This window comes from Cuculus canorus, chromosome 19 (genome assembly GCF_017976375.1).
Source record: "Cuculus canorus isolate bCucCan1 chromosome 19, bCucCan1.pri, whole genome shotgun sequence".
In the NCBI taxonomy this organism is placed as follows: Eukaryota; Metazoa; Chordata; class Aves; order Cuculiformes; family Cuculidae; genus Cuculus; species Cuculus canorus.
In genome coordinates this window covers 11,252,454-11,271,325 of record NC_071419.1, presented here as the reverse complement: position 1 = coordinate 11,271,325, position 18,872 = coordinate 11,252,454, and the positions used below count along the sequence as shown (strand labels likewise).

General features: G+C 56.1%; 1 protein-coding gene across 7 annotated transcripts in view; it reads right to left on the bottom strand.

Annotated features, from left to right (window-relative positions):
- Nucleotides 1-222: 222 nt before the first annotated feature.
- RGS3 (regulator of G protein signaling 3) overlaps nt 223-18,872 on the bottom strand; it is a 73,532-nt gene continuing 54,882 nt past the window's right edge. For 3 of the 7 annotated variants that reach the window (XM_054083770.1, XM_054083771.1, XM_009560708.2), the window contains 6 exons: nt 10,447-11,088; nt 6,801-6,874; nt 3,183-3,284; nt 2,413-2,474; nt 1,593-1,759; nt 223-1,502 (listed from right to left, as the gene is read on the bottom strand). In XM_054083770.1, coding sequence (XP_053939745.1) covers nt 1,317-1,502; nt 1,593-1,759; nt 2,413-2,474; nt 3,183-3,284; nt 6,801-6,874; nt 10,447-11,088 — 1,233 coding nt within the window. In that variant the 3' untranslated portion in view covers nt 223-1,316. The other 4 variants (XM_054083772.1, XM_054083773.1, XM_054083774.1 and 1 more) reach the window with 4 other exon arrangements.

The following is an 18,872-nucleotide window of genomic DNA, read 5'->3' as shown; positions in this document are numbered from 1 at the left end:
TTTGGGCAAAACTCGTTCCTTCAGGGAACCCAGACCTGGCCTCAGGAGCACAGGGCAGCTGCTCCATCATGAAAAACAGCTCAGAAATTCATGCAACCACATTTTCCCTTCTTTAGCCATGCAGTAATAGGATTTTACGCTCCTCAGTGAAGCAGGGGACGCCCGGCTCCACCAGCACTGAGAAACAAGCCACGAAGAAAAGGCAGCTACAAGAAATTATATTCTCCTTTTATTTACCTATGACCATGCCAATGTATTTTTGCTAGCTGCAGAGATGCTTCGCACTGTAAACTGGGCACCTGGAGGCAGGCAGTTCATCCAGCTCGGCCAGGTTCAGCAATAACCCCCGCTTCTCAGACCACAATATCATTATCCAGAGTAAGGAGAGCATCTGATTCCCAGAGCTGCTTTTCTCCATCAGCAACCCCTCTGTCGTCAGGGCACCATATATACACCCAGGCTCCCCCAGCGGCCCGCTGCTAGGGAACGCGTTTGGTCAGATAAAACCCGCTAACTTAGAAAATGTTGTACGCACTCAGCAAATAAAACAAAAAGGCATCCACTCCACCGGAGAACTCCGCCGCGACACACACAAATATTGCACTTGGAATTTCAGAACGGGTAAGGACACAAGGATTTCCTATTACACAGCAACGCGTCCAGCTATAAGGAGGTCAATAAATAAACCAGGGGTGGGAGTGGGAGGCAGTTGCCTTGCACGCCTCCAGCACAGGGGAAGGACCCAGCTTTGCTGCTCCCGGAGGGACCACGAGCAAGGGAAGTGCTGGGCTCCTGCGGAACAGCTGCTTCGGGGGAGCCAGCGGGCATCGCCGGCATGGGGAAGCACAGCAGCATCATGGGGTTGGTCCACTTCAGAAGTCTTTTAGCTGGGAAAGGTGTTCATGTCGGTGCTGTTGTCCCCTTGCCGGAGCCCTGCACAGAATTCCTCCTCTTCCTCGCCAAGTCGGGATCAATCGTTGCCTTCCAACAACGCTCGCAGCTCGGGCGCACGCTTCACAGTAGTCTTGTGGGAGCTTCCCTCCTGGCTAAAATCCATGCCAGAGTCACCCCGAAGGCGTCGTACCAGCGATGGTGAGACGGGGCGATGGAGCAGTACCAGACTGCTTGGCTTGTTGGTCCTCTTGGCCTCATGCTCAATGCCTTTGGCTGCCCCACACCTGTCCGCTGCAAGAATATGGCTTGGGGGCACAAACGGCAGCAGGAAGGCAGGCTCCTGCCGTCCCCTGGAAAGGCCTCCGCCACCCGATTCCATGTAAACACACAGCTCCAAGCCTGCCCCGAGAGAGTTCTTGGGTCTACAGTGGGGAGCTGGCTTTCTTCTGGTTAATTATGTCTAAGTACAAGTCAGAGCGGAGGAAGCGGGGGTAGGAGTCCTTCTCCATGAGCCCATAAATCCTCTTCTGTGCAAGGTCGAAGCAGCTGCGGGTGATGTTCTGCAGGTTCTCCTTGGTATGTTCCCGCGTGTAGGAGTCCAGGTTAACCTGTGGGCAGAGAGAGCAGCGCTGGTGAGCAGCTCCCCAGGCAGCTGTTATGCTGCAGAGCTGCACACCAGTGCAGGAGCCAGGCCTCACCTCCTTGCAGGACTGGATGGCGATGTACTCAGCAAAGATCTTCTTGGCCTTGGAGACCATCTTGGATTGGGATTTGATCTTCTTGAACTCCTCGCAGGCCAGCCAGAACTCCAGGTTCTCCTCGCTGAACTCGGTACGTAGGAAGGCCCTGAAGGCAGCGAGTCCATCTGTGGGGACAGAGACCTGTCTCTACTCCCAGTTCCCTCAGGCAGGGAATGGCCTCACTGGGAAGACCCTCGCCCTTTGCCCAGCAAACTTGCAAAGCTGCGTCCTACACAACCTCCCACCAAAAGCCCCTCCTGAGCCCTTGTGCTAAGCAGGCAGCGATGGCATTGCCAGGCCAAGCACAGCAATGCAAGCCATCCGTGTGCTGAATCCGCAGTCCTCAGCCCAGCTGCCTGGACAGAGAGCCAGGAGGGCGGCTGGGCTTGGAGCAGCGGTAGTAGCGGCAAGAGAGAGGATGCCCTGGCTGTCCCTATGGGAGCCTGGTGTAGGATGTGACCACAACACAAGTGCCCCAGCTGCACAAGAAGAGGAATGTTCTAAAGTGACTCCTTTTTCACAGACCCAGTGCACAGCTCCGAGTTAGGCTTTCCCTCCCCAGGCTGGAAGGGGCTGCATCCCCAAGCCACAGCTCTCCCCGGCCCCATCACAAATCCCGCAGGCAGAAGCAGAAGGGATGCAGGCAAGGGGCAGCCTCATTTCTCTTTGTCTACTCCAAAGACCGGAAGGTCTTAACAGAGGAAATCCCAACATTATCCATGCACGCGTCTGGATATTCCCCCGGCAGCAGAGGTGGATGAGATGGGAAAACACTTACATTTGTGCAGCAGCAACTTCTCCAGGGAGTCCCCCCATTTGAGAGCTTCCTCGGGAGTGGGCCTGCAGGAGAAGGGCAGCATGTTGGCAAAGTGAAGCTGTGAAAGCCGTGACACAACGCGAGAAAAACATTTCCATCTGACAAAGCACTGCTGGCCCCAGCAGGGCCAGCTCCAGTTTCAGAGCATCCACGGGCAGAGCCAGGCTTTGCACCACAGAGGCTCTGCTGGAAGGAAACCTTTGCCTTTAGGCTGGCAGGAAGAAAATCTGATATAAGAAGGTCTGTGTCAGCAGCTGCGTTGCTTGGGATGTTCCAGCAAGAACTGGAAAAGCTCTGGTCAATGTCCAGGAGGCTGCGGGACAGCAGGGATTTCAGCCACCGCATTCAAGCAGCTGGATAAGCAACCAGGTGTGAGAGTACAGAGAGCTCATGTCTGGCTGCTGGAGCATCTCCAGAGTAAAGTGGGTTTTCAAACCATTCTCCAGCCAGTTAAAGTTTCACGCAGAGGCACTGGGACAAAGCAGCCACCAGGGAAATTTCCAGCCCAAGCTTGTGCTGTGCCCGCTCCCAGGCACAAACCTCCCACCCGCCTGCAGTGCATTTTCAGCCAGCAAAAGTTATTAATTCTCCTGCAGATACAAAAGTGTTTGTCCACAGCTTCCCCCAACAAGGTAACCCCAAACCTCCCTGGAGGTGATGTCAGCCCATCCACAGTTTGTCCCCAAAACCTATGCCCCCCAGTCCCTGGGCTACCCGCTTGCAGCACCTACTTGAGTGACTTGAGCACTTTGTCCAGCTTGCCAGACGGGTTGGCCCCCGGCGACTCGTTTCGCCGCCGAAAAATCCCCAGCCGGTTCTTCATATCCTTGGCTCTAGAGGGAAGAGCAAGTTTTAGCAGGCGGGCGAGGGGTTGGGAGGACACCCAGCATTCTCATCCCACTCATTGCCCGCCGTCCCTCGCCCACCACCTACTCCTTCATGGTGTGCCGGCGCTGCAGGCTGCCGTTGTGGGGTCTCTGCACGCCCAACAGCATCTCCGTGTGAAACTCCAGTGGTTGGGGCTTGGAAAGGTCGCGGAAAAAGGGCATGGCTGCTGGGATGTCCCGGCAGCAGCTCCCGGCGTGACCGAACGCTCGGGTGTTCTGACGGCGGCTGTGTGCCACGCTCCCGCCCGGTGCAGGCAGCGCGGAAGTGGGAGGGCTCAGCACCAAGAAGCTTTAAATGCGACGTGGGGCGAAGGAGGCACAAGTGAGTAAGGACTGTGTCAGCCCCGCTGCTATTTCGGACAGCTGTGCCGTTGCTGGGGAAACTCAAGGAAAGGTGGAAAAATCAACGCCGAGGGTGGATAGTGGGGCCTTTCAAGAGACGGCGGGGAAAATAATCTCAGCAGGGATTTATGAGGGCTATTTATAGAGCGCAGGCGCCCAGGGAAGGCAGTGGGGCCGGCAGTGGGGCTGAGCGGGGTTAGGGGCAGAGTGCACCAGCAGTGCTTCACCGTGTCCCCACCGTGGGGATGGGGCTGCGAGCCCACGCGTCACCCACTGGTGTTCACACTTAGAATCATAGAATCGGAGTCACTTGTCCAGTGCCAGCCCAGAATGGCACAGCCACAGGGATGTAGGAGGTGGATGGGACAGGCACACACAGCACAGAGGGGTCCCGCAGACCCCCCGCACTGCCACGCAGCATGGCACCCCGCTCTGCCATCCCTGGATGGAGCCCCAGACACGGGGCTCCCAGTTCCCCCAGAGACCTGCCACCGGGACAAAACAGGACAAAGCTTTTTGCCAAGTGCCACAGGAAAGTGGGACCCCCATTCCAGCCCCAGCCTGGCCTTGGGAGGGCTTCCCCGGGACCAAGGCTGGGGAGCAAGAGGTGGAAAAGGCGACTTTGAGGACAAGAGCAGACAATGCTGTCCCCTCGTGGCACAGTTCTTGCATGACACCAACAGACGGAGGGGTGCAGGGCACTAGCGGGGTGGCTGGGGATGCTCATCCTGCACCAAGGCTGGTGGTACCACCAGGGTGGTATGGCCAGGCCACCTCTTGCAACCTTCCACAGGTCCCACCCTGGCGGGTCCATGCGAGGATGCTCAGAGAAGACACCTCTGCCTGTCCAAGCTGTGCCCAGGGCTGGCTGGGGACACAAGTCGGGATTCAAAGCAAGGGTGTATCCCACCCTGAGGGATGCTATCTGGACCCACAGCTCTCTCCAGTCCCAGAAGGGTAAAATATAGTAGTCTACTGGAAAAAAAATAGCTGTGACAACCCCAGGGTTCAGTCCTGCACGGTGGCACCCTGAGCCAGAGAAGAAGAGTAGCGGGCATTTGCGCCCTGCTCCCAGTGCCGTCTGTGCCCTTGCAGGGTAGCACGGGAGGTTTCAATGCATTCGCATCATCCAGGCTGTGGTCCCAGAAGGACACCCATCCCGCTGCCACCAGCTGACTGGCACCAGCTCAGCACTAACGTGGGAAAAACAGATCCAAACACGGAGCATCACACTCCAAACACCATCTGCCTCCCGTTATCACCCTGCCAACAACACCCACAGCCGAGGACCAGCCGCCACACGGGACAGGCTACCCCACACAGCCCCATGCAACAATTTTAGCAGTGTTCCCAGTTTAGCTTTGTGCCCAGCAGGGCTTTAAAAGCTCTGAAAAGCCCTTGTGTGTGTCCCCAGCACACGTGGGCTGCCTTCACCCGCACAGCCTGCTGCACGCCGGTTGTGGGTAGATTTGCCAGGTGTAAGAAGCCAGCAAGCACCATCCAAGGAGGTTCCCTTATTCAAAACCCACTGCTCCTCTTGCAAATGTTTGTAAATAAAGAGCAAGTGACACCAAATTAGGCTGCAGCAGCCGCAGGTATGCACAGCTTTCAGTTGCGGCCAATCCGCAGTATAAAATGCCACAGTAAAAATAATATTTTATATAAAATTGCTGGTTTCTGTCTGGACTTGTCCCACCAAAGTGATCTTCTGCACCTCAGCATGGCCACAAGGCCATGTCCAGCACCATCACCCGCGCTACTTCCGAACCACCCCCTGCAAAGCACATCACCCTTCCTCGCAGGATGCTGCAGTCCTACCTTTCCAAGTATTTTTCCGAGAAGTCCACCATGGCGTGGTACATCGGGCAGTGCCGGCAGGGGAGCGGGGCCGGCAGAGTGTGCCGTTGCCGGGAGGCAAGTGCCAAACCCCAGCCTCTTGCACCATAAATACTCCCTGCAGACAAGTGGCAACCAGGCTGTGCAGCCAATAGCCGGCCAGTGTGATGCCAAGAGGCTCCCCAGCGCATCCCCTGCTGTCTCAAGGTGAGGAGAAAACCCTCTCTGCAACCGCCCCTGACCCCGTGGCTGAGCCTCCCCCCACCAGCCCGATTCCCCTGGCTCAGCGCCGCAGCAGGGACACGCGGACGGAGGACGTCCCTGCTGCAGACCATGAGGGATTCATTTTAATTTCAAGTGTTGGCAGGGGGAGAATAACAAAAAAGAGCTAAAAATAGGCGGCTGCAGCTGGGAAGCGCATGGGACACGAGTGCCGCTCGCTGGCAGGCAGCGTGAGAGGCGAAGTTGTCAAGCCTGCATCTGCAGCCGGTGTGCTCAGCCCGCTCGTACCTCCTGAGCCGCTCAAACCACGTGCAACTTTTCCACCTGCACAAAGCCACGTGGAGGGAACGAGCCAGCCCCGAGCACCCCTGTGGCCGTGACACCTGGCCAGATCCTGCCTTGCAAAACTGGAGGTGGTTTGTTCCCAAACATCCTCGCTTGGCTTTGCCGGAGTGCCTGCCCCCACGCAGCTGCAGCTGCGCTTGCGGGAAGCAAAGGCCACGGCTACCTCGTCCTTGTCCGCTTTTTGGCATCCCAAAGCCTTACCAGGAGAGGCAGCGAAGCGTCCCTTGGCAGCCCCCGTGTTCGCTGCCTCTACGCTGTGATGTGCAACAAGGGCTGGAGCCCGTCCCGCAGTGGGAAACCTCCCCATTCCTCCTCTCGGCATGGGGCCAGCGGGAAGGAGGCCCCCAGCTCATGTTTCACTACTCGCATGTCCTCTTCCTGAACCCAACGCCACCGCAGCAGAGCTCTGCCAGCACCGGGGAACTGCGTCCCCATGCCACCGCGGCTCCTTTGACCTGTCTGTCAAAGCAAGGTGAATGCAGACTGCTCCCAGCCGGGCTGTGCGATGCCCACTCTCCTGCCCAAACCCCACGACTCCTCATCCATAGTGAGACCTTAGCTCACGCTCATCTTTGTTGCTTTCTTCTTTTTGGCAAAGCTTGGGAGAACAACAACAGAAGCCCCAAAGGCTTCCTGGACCCACAGGGCTCAGACAAGGTGTTTGACCATGGCCAACAGCCCTTGTATGCTCTGATGCCACCACAAAGTGACACTTACATGTTCCTGCTCCGTTTCTTGCGGGAGGTCTCATCCCCTTCATCACAGCTGCATTCAGGGTCAGCTCCACTCATCTAGGGGGGAACAGAAAAACAGCGTCTGCATCATCATGTCAGTACATGTCCACGGTGGCACTTCAAGTGTCACCAACCTGCATTGCCAGCATCCCCCAAGGTCCCTGTGCCCACCCAGCCCAGGGCCACAGCATCGACCAGGGTTCTTCCCCACAAGCACCGCTGGCTGTGGCAATGCAACAGGACACGCCCCTTTCTGCACAACCCATTCCTGTGTCACCTCCAGTCCGTGAAGTCCCTGGAGCACCTAAGGAGATGCCACGGCTTGTGGCCCAATTACCCCTCCAAGTTCAAGATGCTGACAGCGGTACCTCCTCTGGGGAGGACACTCGTATCCCCACTCTTGATGCTCCTGTTCCTGCTATCCTGAGTGGGCACAGGGAGCCCTCTCCATCCCACAGGCCATCACATCACTGCCGAGCCAGGCTGGGCAGCCAAAATTAATCAGGACCCCCACAGCAGTCTCCAAGCAGGAAAAATGAGAGCAGTTCAGCCAGAATGGAACCACATAATGGCAGCTTTCAAGCCCGAGGAGCACCCAGGGAGCCAACCAACCACCCCGAGGAGGTCTGGGTAAACCAAAGGGATCTCGTAGGCACCACCAGCTCAGGGCAGCACCAGCCCAGCCTCCAAGTCATGAAGCTTGGAGCCAGGAATGGGAACTCCTCATAACTCGGGGGCTTTAGCAATTTATCCATTACTGACTGAGATTGGAAGATGCTCACAACAAGCTTGACCCCACAACTGAGCTCAGCCCGACGCTGCCTGGGGCTACAGGGCACTTTCCAGGATCGCCGCCCTGCGGCCGTGCCGTGGGAACTCGCTGTGCAGCCCCGCAGCCCTGGGCTCGAGGCTTTTAACACTTCCTCCCATTCTGCGCTCGGGTTTCCGGAGTTTATCGGCCCCAAACAATGCAACCCTTGCAAAGCACCTTCCCCATGCAGATAGGGCCCCGGCAGGCGGGCTGGCCGGGGCGACACGCAGCCGGAGCATGCTTCCTGCCATTGTCCGGAGAGGCTCCGCCACGCTTGGGGACAAAAGGCAGCAGCAAGGCTCGCCTGAGGAGTCCCAGTGCTCCCAGCCAAAATATGCTCTTAAAACAACCCCCTCCCAGCCCCAACCAAGGGAAGGAGGGGAGCGGGGAGGTGCGCTGGGCATGATGGTGTTAAAAGGCCAACAAAATTAGTCCCATCCTCTGAAATGTTCACCTTGATGAAACGTTCACCTTGATCATAGACTCATAGAATAATTTGGGTTGGAAGGGACCTTAAAGATCAGCTAGTTCCAAACCCCCTGCCATGGGCTGGGACATCCCATGGGATCAGGCTGCCCAAGGCCCATCCAACCTGGCATTGAACACCTCCAGGGATGGGGCAGCCACCGCTTCCCTGGGCAACCTGGGCCAGTGACTCCCCACTCTCATCGTGATGAAATTCTTCCTAATGTCCAGTCTAATCTGCCCCTCTCCAGTTTATACCCATTGCCCCTCATCCTATCACCACAAGCCTTTATGGATAGCCCCTCTCCAGCTTTCTTGTAGCCCCTTTCAGGTATTGGAAAGGATGCTGTGGCCACAAGGCTATCGGGTGCAGGGATCGCTGGGGCTTGGCAGCTTGGTGGAGAGGATCCATAAGGGAACTGCATGGCAGTGTCCTTATCCAGAAACCTTGGAGGGTTCATCAAACCAGTTGGAAGGCACAGTCTGACCAAAGTCCCCTCAGAGACATGGCAATAGCCCAACAGCCAGTGCACATGGCGGCCCAGCACCATGTCCTGCTCCCCTGCCTGCTCCAGCCTCTGGGCAGCCTCGGCTCCTCCGCAGGCAGTGGGAGTGGGCACAGAGTGTCCCAGGAGGGGATACAGTCTGGGCGTTACGGCATCAGGCAGACAAAGCTGCCAGAGGTGGGAGCCCCAGAGGTCCAGCAGCCACACTGCCCTCAACCAGCACAAGCTGTCCTGGTCCCTGCTCCAAAGAATCCCAGTCTCATCTGCACCAGAGCAGTTTTGTGCAGAAAGAGCTCAGTTTGCCTGTGCTGAAAAACACCACCCGGATCAGCCGAGAAAGCGCAGCGGGGGCTCTCTGGGGCTGGTTCGGGGCTCGTTCCTCAGGTGTCTCCCAGCAGCAAGTGTGCAGCCTGTCCGATCTCAGCCCGCGCTGCAGCAGCCTCTGGCTGCAGAGCTGTGCGCTCCCGGGCTGCACGCACAGCGGCACTGTGAAACCTCTTTCCAGGAGCCTCGTCCCTTGCAGCCCTAACAGGACACTCTCACCAGGCACTGAATCTGCCACCAACCTCCTGGCATCTGCGCCAGGTGGCATTGATGTCCCTGTCATAAAGATGCCCCTTCTTGATAGCATCTGGGAGGGAGCCTGAACCCCCAGTCCACAATCGCTGGCGTCAGCCTGCAAGAGAGTTTGGGCTAAGCTTTTGCACAGCAGTCCCATCTGACCGGCTGTCAGACTCCTAAGAGCTCAGGGACTTCCAGCCCAAAAGCTGCTCCAGGAGAGGCAGTTTTTGAAGCAGCACAAGCCTAACAGAGAGAGGATTAACCCCATCGTGGGTGTAATCCCACCATGCTGCCACACTTGGTGGCATGCAGGCTTTGCACCAGCCTCCTGCCAAGAAGCCATCCACGCGATGTGGTCCTGCTCTCTGCAAGGTGGTCCTGAGCAGGATGACATGGTCCTGAGCTGTGTTAACACAGTCTTGAGCTGCACAACAAGACCCTGAGCAATGCAACATGGTCCTGAGCCAAACAACACAGTCCCAAGCAGAGAAACAGCAGCCAACGGTGCTGGCAGAGACCGAGCTGGTGTGAGCGCAGTTGGGCAGAGCAGCTGTGCTCAGCACCCAGCCAGGCTTCACCCCGGGAGAATGGGGCAAGCAAGGCTTCTCCCACTCAGTCTCTGCAATGGCACAGTGCTTCCTGTAAATATTTGTTATGCTTAAGTACAGCCAAGGCAAGCTCTGCTCCAGGGAGGCGGGGGAGCATCCCAGACTGCCAGCCCCAGGGGCACAATCCAGCCCTGCGCAGAGCTCCTGCACAGCGTTCCGCTGCTCCTGCTTTCTGCACATTAGGGGCAGAAATCACTGCTGACCTCAACCTTTTTCTGAGACGACCACCAAAGCCCCACAAGGGGCTGGCTGGGGCAGAAAGCCAGACTGCTCCTGGCATCCCCGAGCACACAGGGGACTCTGTCACTGGAGGCTCTCTGGAGTCTGGCTGTTCCTCGACCCCACCACTGTGAGCAGCTCTTTGCCAGTGCAGACACCGGGCTGCACCTCTCCCTTCATGGGTCTCAGCAGCTCTCCAGGACATGGGAATCTGTAGGATCTGGACCTCTTGGTGGCAGATGCCCACCCACAACAGCAGCACACTGGCTCTGGGTGGTAACCCCTGGGTGCTAAGCATCTCCCAGAGCTGACTACCAGCGGCAGGGACCTTTCTGGCCCCTCAGAAGCCACAGCCATTGAGGCAGGGGCCATGTGTGGGACAACTCCACCCCAGGTGCTCCCCCATCCTTGGCTAAGCAGGAGCCAACCAACCCACAAAGCCAACACCGGCTCACATACCTTTCTGTGGCCCGAAAACAGCAGGGTGAGCTGGTGGATGGAGCCACCATTTTTGGCAAGCTCTTTCTTGAGGGTCCTAGGGGAGGGCAGAGCCCAGTGGCCCTTGCTGCCCTGGCTGTCCAAGCAGTTGAGGGTGGTGTCGGAGGTGAAGCAGTGGCTCTTGGTCTCCTGCAGCAGGCTGCCCTCGCTGTGGGTCCGGCGCCGCAGCGAGCTCTGCACGCTCAGCGTATAGGCAGGCTGGCAGCCTGATGTCTCGACCATGCTGCTGCGCTTTGCCTCGTTCCTCTCTAAGTAGTGCTCATCACTGTCCTCATCCTCCTCATCATCATCTTCCTCATCATCATCTTCTTCTTCATCTTCGCCATCCGTGGTACCACTCACTGTGCCCATCACGCTCTGGCTGAAGGTGCTGTCAAGCCGCAGCTCAGGGATGATAAAGGATTGCAGGGAGCTGGGCTGCTCCTCTCCCTTCTTGGTGGCCACCGGCTGCTTTTCTGCCAGGAGAGGACCCTGGGTGGTTCCCAGAGCTTCGCGGGACTCAGCTGGCGCTGGTGCCTCTGCAGCTGGAGGAGCATCGCCTGCTGCTGCCTTTCCATTCTCTGAGTGCATCTGCCCTGGCTTCTCAGCGTCTGTCTCCAGCATCTGCCCAGAAAAGAAGATAAAGAAAGATGAAGGCAGAAGCCCTCCAAATCTCTCACTGCCCGCCTGCCTAACATCCCAACCAGAAGGCTGGCACCAATTTGTACAGCCCTAATGGTGCTCTGGAGGGGTGGGAGAACATCAACCCCACATCCCCAGATGGTGGCAGGTCATCCATCAGTTCCACAGCACCCAGTCCTCATCCTGATCCCTGGAGCGCTGGGTACCCCGTCAACAGCCAGCTGGTGGCTATGGGGCAAGAGTGGGACGGGGCAACACAAGTCCCACCTCCAACAACAGGCAGTGCTGGAGGGTTTGGAGGAAACCAGGGGGGATGGTGGCAAGTGGCTCAGCCCCGTGGCACAGCAAGCAGACAGACTCAGCTCCGTCTGCAGAGGCAGAGCTGGTAACATCATCCTTACCTCGATGGCTTCCCTGTCCCCCTGGGAGCTGCTGGGGGGGGCTCAGCCCTGCAGAGATCTTCTCTGGGGTCAGGAGGGCAGCAGAGAAAACCAGAAGCTCTCACCCAGCAGCTCCAATCCCTCCTGCACTGCATTATTAACTGCAAAAGGGAAGCACCGGGCTCTGCTCAGCTGTGGATTGCCCAAGCTCAGCCTGGCCGCAGCCGTGAGCAGCTCAGCTTCCCTGACCAGCTGCCCCGGGCTGTGGGGTTCCCCATGAGCACCCCACTATGTCCTCTGCAGACATGGTCTTGCTAAACTACAACTTTTCCTACCAGCTCCTTTCAGGTTTTATGCCTTCAGGGCTGGTTTCTGCCAGCTTTCCTCTGAAGCCAGGAAAGGTCTGAGCAAGCTCTGCCCTTTCAAGCATCAAAAACAGGAGTAGCCCAAGGCAAAAACGCTTCTAAGGTGTTTTGGTGAGCACGTTGAGACCTCCTCATTGCCAGAGCTGCACCCTCTCTTCTGTGTGATTCTCCTTTTGCACAGAGCCCCTCTGAGCCTAAAAAAAAAGCTCAGCAGAGGAGAAAGATCAAAGCAGAGAGAAATCCTCCCCCTGGGAAGCGCTTCCCAGCTATGCAGGCCCCGCAGGGCTGGGGTGGGGGTTATTGTACAGGATCAGCACAAGGTCCCCCAGCAAAAAATATCGCTGTAGCCATAGTTAAGATCCAAGCATTTTCAAGACCCTGACGGCAACCAGAAAGCTGGTGCTAACAGAGCCACCAGTTTCAAAACATGTAGTGGCCCTAGGAATTAGCCCATCCCACCTCACATCCCAGAGGGAAGACAGGCAGCCACAGAGCAGAGAGAGGTTGCAGACCCATGGTGGTCCCAACTTGTGACAGAAGACCCCAACAAGCCAGCCCTGGGAAAGGGGAAAGCCAACCAGCTGCTAAGCACCTCCTCGCCCTGCAGAGCCACTGTGCCTGGATGACAGCCTGCCCTGGATGTCACCAGGGAAGTGCATGCAGATGTCAGGCTGCAAAAGCAGCTGTCATCCTCAGGAAATACCCTGGAGGTGTTTAAGTCCTGGCTTCAGCACCATCTGCTTTGCGCAGAGGGGATGGCGCAGAGACCTCACGGCACCCGGCAGCCTCCGCTGAGATAACAGGTCTGAAAAGCCGGCCAGATTTCCAAAAAGATGGTTGGGTTCAGAGCCACAGCCAGGTGCCTCCCTGGCAGTGCAGAGAGGAGCTCACCATGCCCTTTTGTATCACGCCGATAGGGTCTCCTTACACCTATGAGCATGGAGACGAACCGCGCTGGCCCCCTCCACCTGACTCACCACAGGCAATCATTTAGCATCACCTGAAGTGCCCCAACAAAGATTTTAGTGAAGACTAAAATTCAGAGACCATCATGTCCTCAGCCCCAACTGTAATGTCTGTCCTGTCCCAAAACCATCTGGATTTGGTGGGAGACACAAAGCAAATGCTCATTTTACCCCATCCTCAGGGCTGTTTCACTCCCCCTGTGGTAATTTCTTGTAAAAATGGAAAGTTTCCAGGCTTGCCGTGCAAGGATGCTGGTTGCACCAGCGTGTGTTAATGATGCTGTTTGTCTTATTTGTACTGCAACCACTGTCATCATTATTTCATGAAATAATTAAAGGAAAAACCCACGCAGTCCTCAGTTCACTCCCTGCAAAGCCCTCCCCCTCCCCAGCAGCTCCCTATCTGTCCAGTCCTTCTGCTTAATATTGCTGGGTGCCCGCATCAGATAAGGGGCCAGGAGGAAATGAACAGGCTGCTTTAAAATGAGAGACATTCGGGGATTAAATTAAATCCCTGCACTAATTCAATCAGAGACTCTGCTGCTCTTCAGCGGCAGGGAGGATGCGAGCAGGAGCCTCACCACCAAGCGAGGTTTCCATCTCGGGTTGAAAGCATCAGCAGGGCTGTGAAATCCTATCAGCGTAGAATCATAGAGTGGTTTGGGTTGGAAAGGACCTTAAAGCCCATCCAGTTCCACCCCCTGCCTGGGCAAGGACACCTCCCACTGGATCCAGTTGCTTCAAGCCCCATCCAACCTGGCCTTGAACACCTCCAGGGATGGGGCAGCCACCACTGCTCTGGGCAGCCTGGGCCAGGGCCTCCCCACCCTCACAGCAAAACATTTCTTCCCAAGATCTCATCTCAATCTTCCCTCTTTGAGCTGAAAATCGTTCCCCCTCGTCCTGTCCCTGCACTCCCTGATCAAGAGCCCCTCCCCAGCTTTCCTTGAGCCCCTTTCTGTCCTGGAAGCTCCTCTAAGGTCTCTCTGGAGCCTTCTCTTTTCCAAGCTAAACCCCAACTCTCTCTGCCTTTCCTCCCATGGGAGGTGATCCATCTCTGAGATCATCTTAGTGGCCTCCTCTGGACTTCGGCTGTGGCTGAGCTCTGCTAAACAAAACCTACTGGTGGGGGAAAGAGAGAGAAGGGAAGCATCAGTAATGCCATCACAGCCAGCCAATAAGTGTGATTGTGGCTGGAGGCACCAAGGACTTCATCAGCACAAAGCCAAGGGCCACCTCAATGCACAAAGCGGAGTTGGGCCAGCAAGAACAGGGATACAAACAGCTTTCCTTCTCACCATCATCACAGCCAAAGGGCTGCTGGAGGAGGCAGCAGACACAGGCAGTGCTGATGCTGTCTGGGCAAGGAAGTGAAGGGACATCTGTCCTTCCACCTCAAAGTCAGATGTCTCATTGCAGCATAGGTCCCTCTCCCATGGCCAGCATCAGTAGCTAAGAAGCCAGCGGCCAAGATCTGGATCTCCCCATCCCCTAAGAGTCTCACGGCTCTCAGTCTCCTTTCCTTCAACATCTGGGTGTCCCTGTACTCAATGTGCAGCTTCTCCTGTTCTTAGCATCTCTATCTTCCCATCCTCAGCATCTGAGTTTCCCCATCCTGAGCTGGGATGGCCTGAGGTCTTTACTACCTCCTCCCTCACACTTCACTGTTCCAGTTTCTATCTCGGACTAACTGGTCAAGGCAGCATGTCCCAAGAAGGGGAAGAGAAAGTAGAAGATCGAGCTGCCTCCAAGCCCAAGGATGGCTCTCAGGGGTCATGTTAGAGAAGGAAGGTGACTGCTCTGAGATCAGAGCAACAAAAATCAGTTTCTCTAAAGAACTAGCCTTAACACACTCAAAAAAAGCCTAACATTGCCCTGCCTGCTCCAGAATCCTCAGTCTCTGCACTTGGAACCCTCTGCCCGGATTCCCTCTGCCTCTGGGCACCACTCCCTGACTCAAAAGCTCTCTTGAAACCAAGATGAGGGAGAAGTATCACAAACCCTTTGCTCTGTAATCTGACCATTTTTTTTCTGATGGCTGCTGCTCTGATGCCAGCAAAGCACATTTCAACAAACAGATATGGGGTTGTCAGCGTGGCCTCTACTTCTCCAGCATTTCTTTAAATAATGTGTCCTTTCTGGTGGCCAGGACTTCCAGCTGGGAAAACACCGGCCACAGAGATGGTACAGCTGCAGCTGAAGCCTGCCCTGGCCTTCCCCTGGTGCTGCCAGCTCTCATGCCGTGATATTTGGCATTCCCCTAAATCCCCAGCTCTGGGAGGTCAGGGATTTTTCTGAGGCTCTCAGCTTCTTATTTCAAAGCCTCTGCTCCTCACAGTCACGGAGCCGTTGTGGCTCAAGTAAATTGGGCACAAGAAAATTGAATTCTGCCTTTTCAGGCTCCTGATGCAGATGCTGAGGGTTTGCAACGCACATCTTTCTCTTAAAGTAATACTGGGGAAGAGGTGACTAAACACGCCTGGAACTGCAGCATTCTGCACCCGTGGAGCTCCTCAGCCAAAATCAGGGATTGGTAAAAGCAGGAAAATCGGTGCATATCACACTGTTGGACACTGAGCTGAGGATGACAGTGAAGGACACATTGCTCTGACTGCACTCTCACCCCAAGAGTAGTTACTGGACCTCCCAAGATATTGCTGGAAGAGCTGCTTGCAAGGGCTGTCCCCATCATCCCTGAGTTCCATGGAGCAGGAACCTCTCTGGCTTCTGCTTAAATCCACCTTTCCTCAAAGGTGCCTCACCTGTCCCCAAAAGCATTTAATTCTGTAGGAATGGGACCAGGTCCTTCTCCAGGGCAATTTTAGGGAGGACACAGCCAGCTTTGCTGCTGGCCATGCATTCCAGGTGTGGAGTTAATGTTCCTTCCCAGGGCAGAAGGGATGTGGGGAAAAGAGTGCCTACATCACCTGGGGAAACAGCAACGTTTCCAGTGTAGGTTTTCCTAAATTGGAAAAAGTTAATTACAGTTTCAGCTCTTAGCATGGGACAAACTGCACTCAGATCCGTCAGACCAGAAACTTCTGACTGGCCCTGGGAAATGCCACCAAAACCATCGACGACGTGCACCTCAGGACTTAAAAAGTGACCACTAACAACATAAGCACACAGCTAGAGGAAGCAGCATCTAACCCACAGCACAAGGCTGAGAGAAAACAAAGCTCGAAGCGCAAAGCAGAACTACCAAAACCTGAGACAATTTTGATGGGAGTCATTTTGAAAGCGCTCGTGAGGAACATCTCCCCCCCGGCAGCTCCACTCCTCACCCGCCTCGAGCCAGCACAGCTCTGTGGGGCCAGCTGGAGCCAAGGGTTTTCTACCCATTCCTGCTTCATTACTGAATCAATGAATAATTGATACAGAGCAATTAGTGTAACACCAAAAGCAAGCGTGGCTGTATTAACCCAAAGAGCAGGATCCAACAGTGCTGGGGCAGGGTGGCGAGGGTGGATATCTGCTTCCCATGAGATGCCTGTAGGGGTGTGAATGTTCATACCACCCAAAAATCCCTGGGCTTGAAATGTCTGGGAGCCCTGGAAGGGGAAGCCCTCCTCTGCAGGAAGAAATGATCCCATGTCCACAGCCCGCACTAATCCCATTACCCCATTACCAATCGACTGCGCTGCACACGGGGCCTGACCCGGTATCACCCAGCCCTGCTGCTGCAGGGGCCACGCTCTGCTCCTCTCCCCAGAGCCAACCTGCTCCCTGCAGCACAGTGGTAAACAGGAATCAGTGTTTAATGGAGAGCAACAGCTTTACCCGAAGCAGAGGGTGTACAGGAGGGAGCCAGCACTGCAGGCATAGCTTGCATCCTGCACTTGGGCTCAGCTGCTGAAGGTGTCAGCAAACAACCTGGGACAAAATCTCCTCATGTAGTTCAGCTGAGCAGCTGGAGTTAACACAGAGCGGCTACTGCTGCAGCGCTGGGCTCCCAGCTCCAAACTGCAGCCACCTCGGCAGTCCCAGCTCTGGTCTCCAACCTGTCCCCTGTCCAGTGCCCTCCGTCCCCACCTATGAGCTCAGACACAGCTCTGATTTCAGAGGTAAGGGCTAGATTTACTGGTTTGTCCCCAGTAAAGAGAGGGATTCCAAAAGCCCTGGAGCAGAAAGCCCATTTTGGCAGCACACACAACGCCGCTCCTGCAACAAGAGCCAGACGATGCCGATGGCACAGCCCTACACACCCAAATTGGCAAGAGAACCTCAAAACGTCCCCATTGCTACAAACTCCCCCACGTTCTCCCTTCTGCCCCAATGCCGTTCAACACCAACCCGTCAAACCCAGCCTGGCAGTGAATGAAGCTGGGCAGGAGCCACAGGTTCCCCAGGAGACAGCAAGGTCCATCCCAGCACAGAGATGCTGGAGGACCAGCACAGAAAGCAGAGCAGATGCCTTTCATCTGAAGGGACATCAGTGCTCCCAGCGATGTTTCCTCCACCTGTGGCCAGATCCTGCCCAGCAAAGGGCACAGCCCACGGGCTGCAAACTTAGAAAGTAAAACCTACCAAATCTGGGCTCTCAGTTGCATCCCAGCTGAACAAGCCAAGCGAGCGGCATCTCCCTCTGGCAGCTCCGGCCCCGACATGTGCCCACAGCACAGCTCGGCAATGTTAGCGCAGCGCTCGGCTCTGCCTCTGCAGTTATTAATGCCCGTGTCAAGCAGCAGCTAAAGCCGCCCCAGCCTCTCCCAGACACCACTCCCTCATGCCCCTCGTGCTATTTATGGCTCTGCTAGCGGTCCCCAGAGGCTCTATTACCTGCTGATAAAAGTGGATGAGCGCTCTGCCTTGAGGAAGAGCTATGGATCACCCTGAAACCCGTCACCTTCGCTTCTGCAGCTCCCCTTCCCCTGCCCTGTTCTGGCCTCGGGCAACGCCGAGCCGCAAAATGATTCCAGTGCTTCCTGCTAAATGAAACTCTGCTGCAGGTTCACAGTTGGGGTTTTTTTTGTTGTTTTCACAAAGTACTTTCTATGGAAAAGGGGCAGCTCTGAGGTGAGAGATGCTCTGCTGTGTGGCACTTTGCCCTCTGCACTGCAATTCCCAACAAGTGGCTCTACCTAAACAGGCAGGGAGAGAAGAAAAAACACACAGGAGGGTGTATGGTCTTCATCCAGGGCACAGCCCATGTGTGACCGTCTGCCCCCTCTCTTCTCTACAGGAAAGCTGGGGAGGGGCTCTTGATCAGGGAGTGCGAGTATAGGATGAGGTGTAATGGTTTTCAGCTGAAAGAGAGGTGATAGAGATGAGATATTAGGAAGAAATGTTCTGCTGTGAGGGTGGGGAGGCCCTGGCCCAGGTTGCCCAGGGAAGTTGTGGCTGCCCCATCCCTGGAGGGGTTCAAGACCAGGTTGGATGGGGCTTGGAGCAACTGGATCCAGTGGGAGGTGTCCCTGCCCATGGCAGGGGGTGGAACTGGATGAGCTCTGAGATCTCTTCCAACCCAAACCATTCCATGATTCTATAATTCTCCCACAAAGGCCAGTGCCCTCTTGTGAAACCCCCGTTCACACCAGGCTAAGGACCCAACTGCCTTGGCTGGATGTGTGTCCTCCTCATGACATTTTATTGACCAAGACAGGCAAGTTCTCCTGATGGCTACAGACAGAGAGCACAGCAGTGCCTCTGTGTGCTCTGGGCACAGACGTGTTCCTTTGCTCCCAGCCAGATGCAGGGTTGTGGATGCTCCTGGGATGGAGATGGGGAGATGTGCTGCCTCCTCTTCCTCGCAAGTAGCCACAGCTTTGTAGTGGCTCAGGGAATATCAAAGCTCCCTCACACAGTCTCATTGGACACAGAGCTGAGCTCAGCTTCTCGATGCCACCACAAACAGCAGCAACACAGCCCAGCCACACCAGCAACTGTGGTCAGCACCTATCCTGCCCACACTGGCAAAGGGAGCTGTGTCCAGTGAGTCTTGTGTCCGGTCTCTCCACAGAGCCACCCGGCTGGCTGTGTGCCCACAGCCTAGGGATGTCACCAAGCCAGGGGTGGCTGGCTGCCCCTGGCACTCAACACTGATCCAGCCTAGGCTC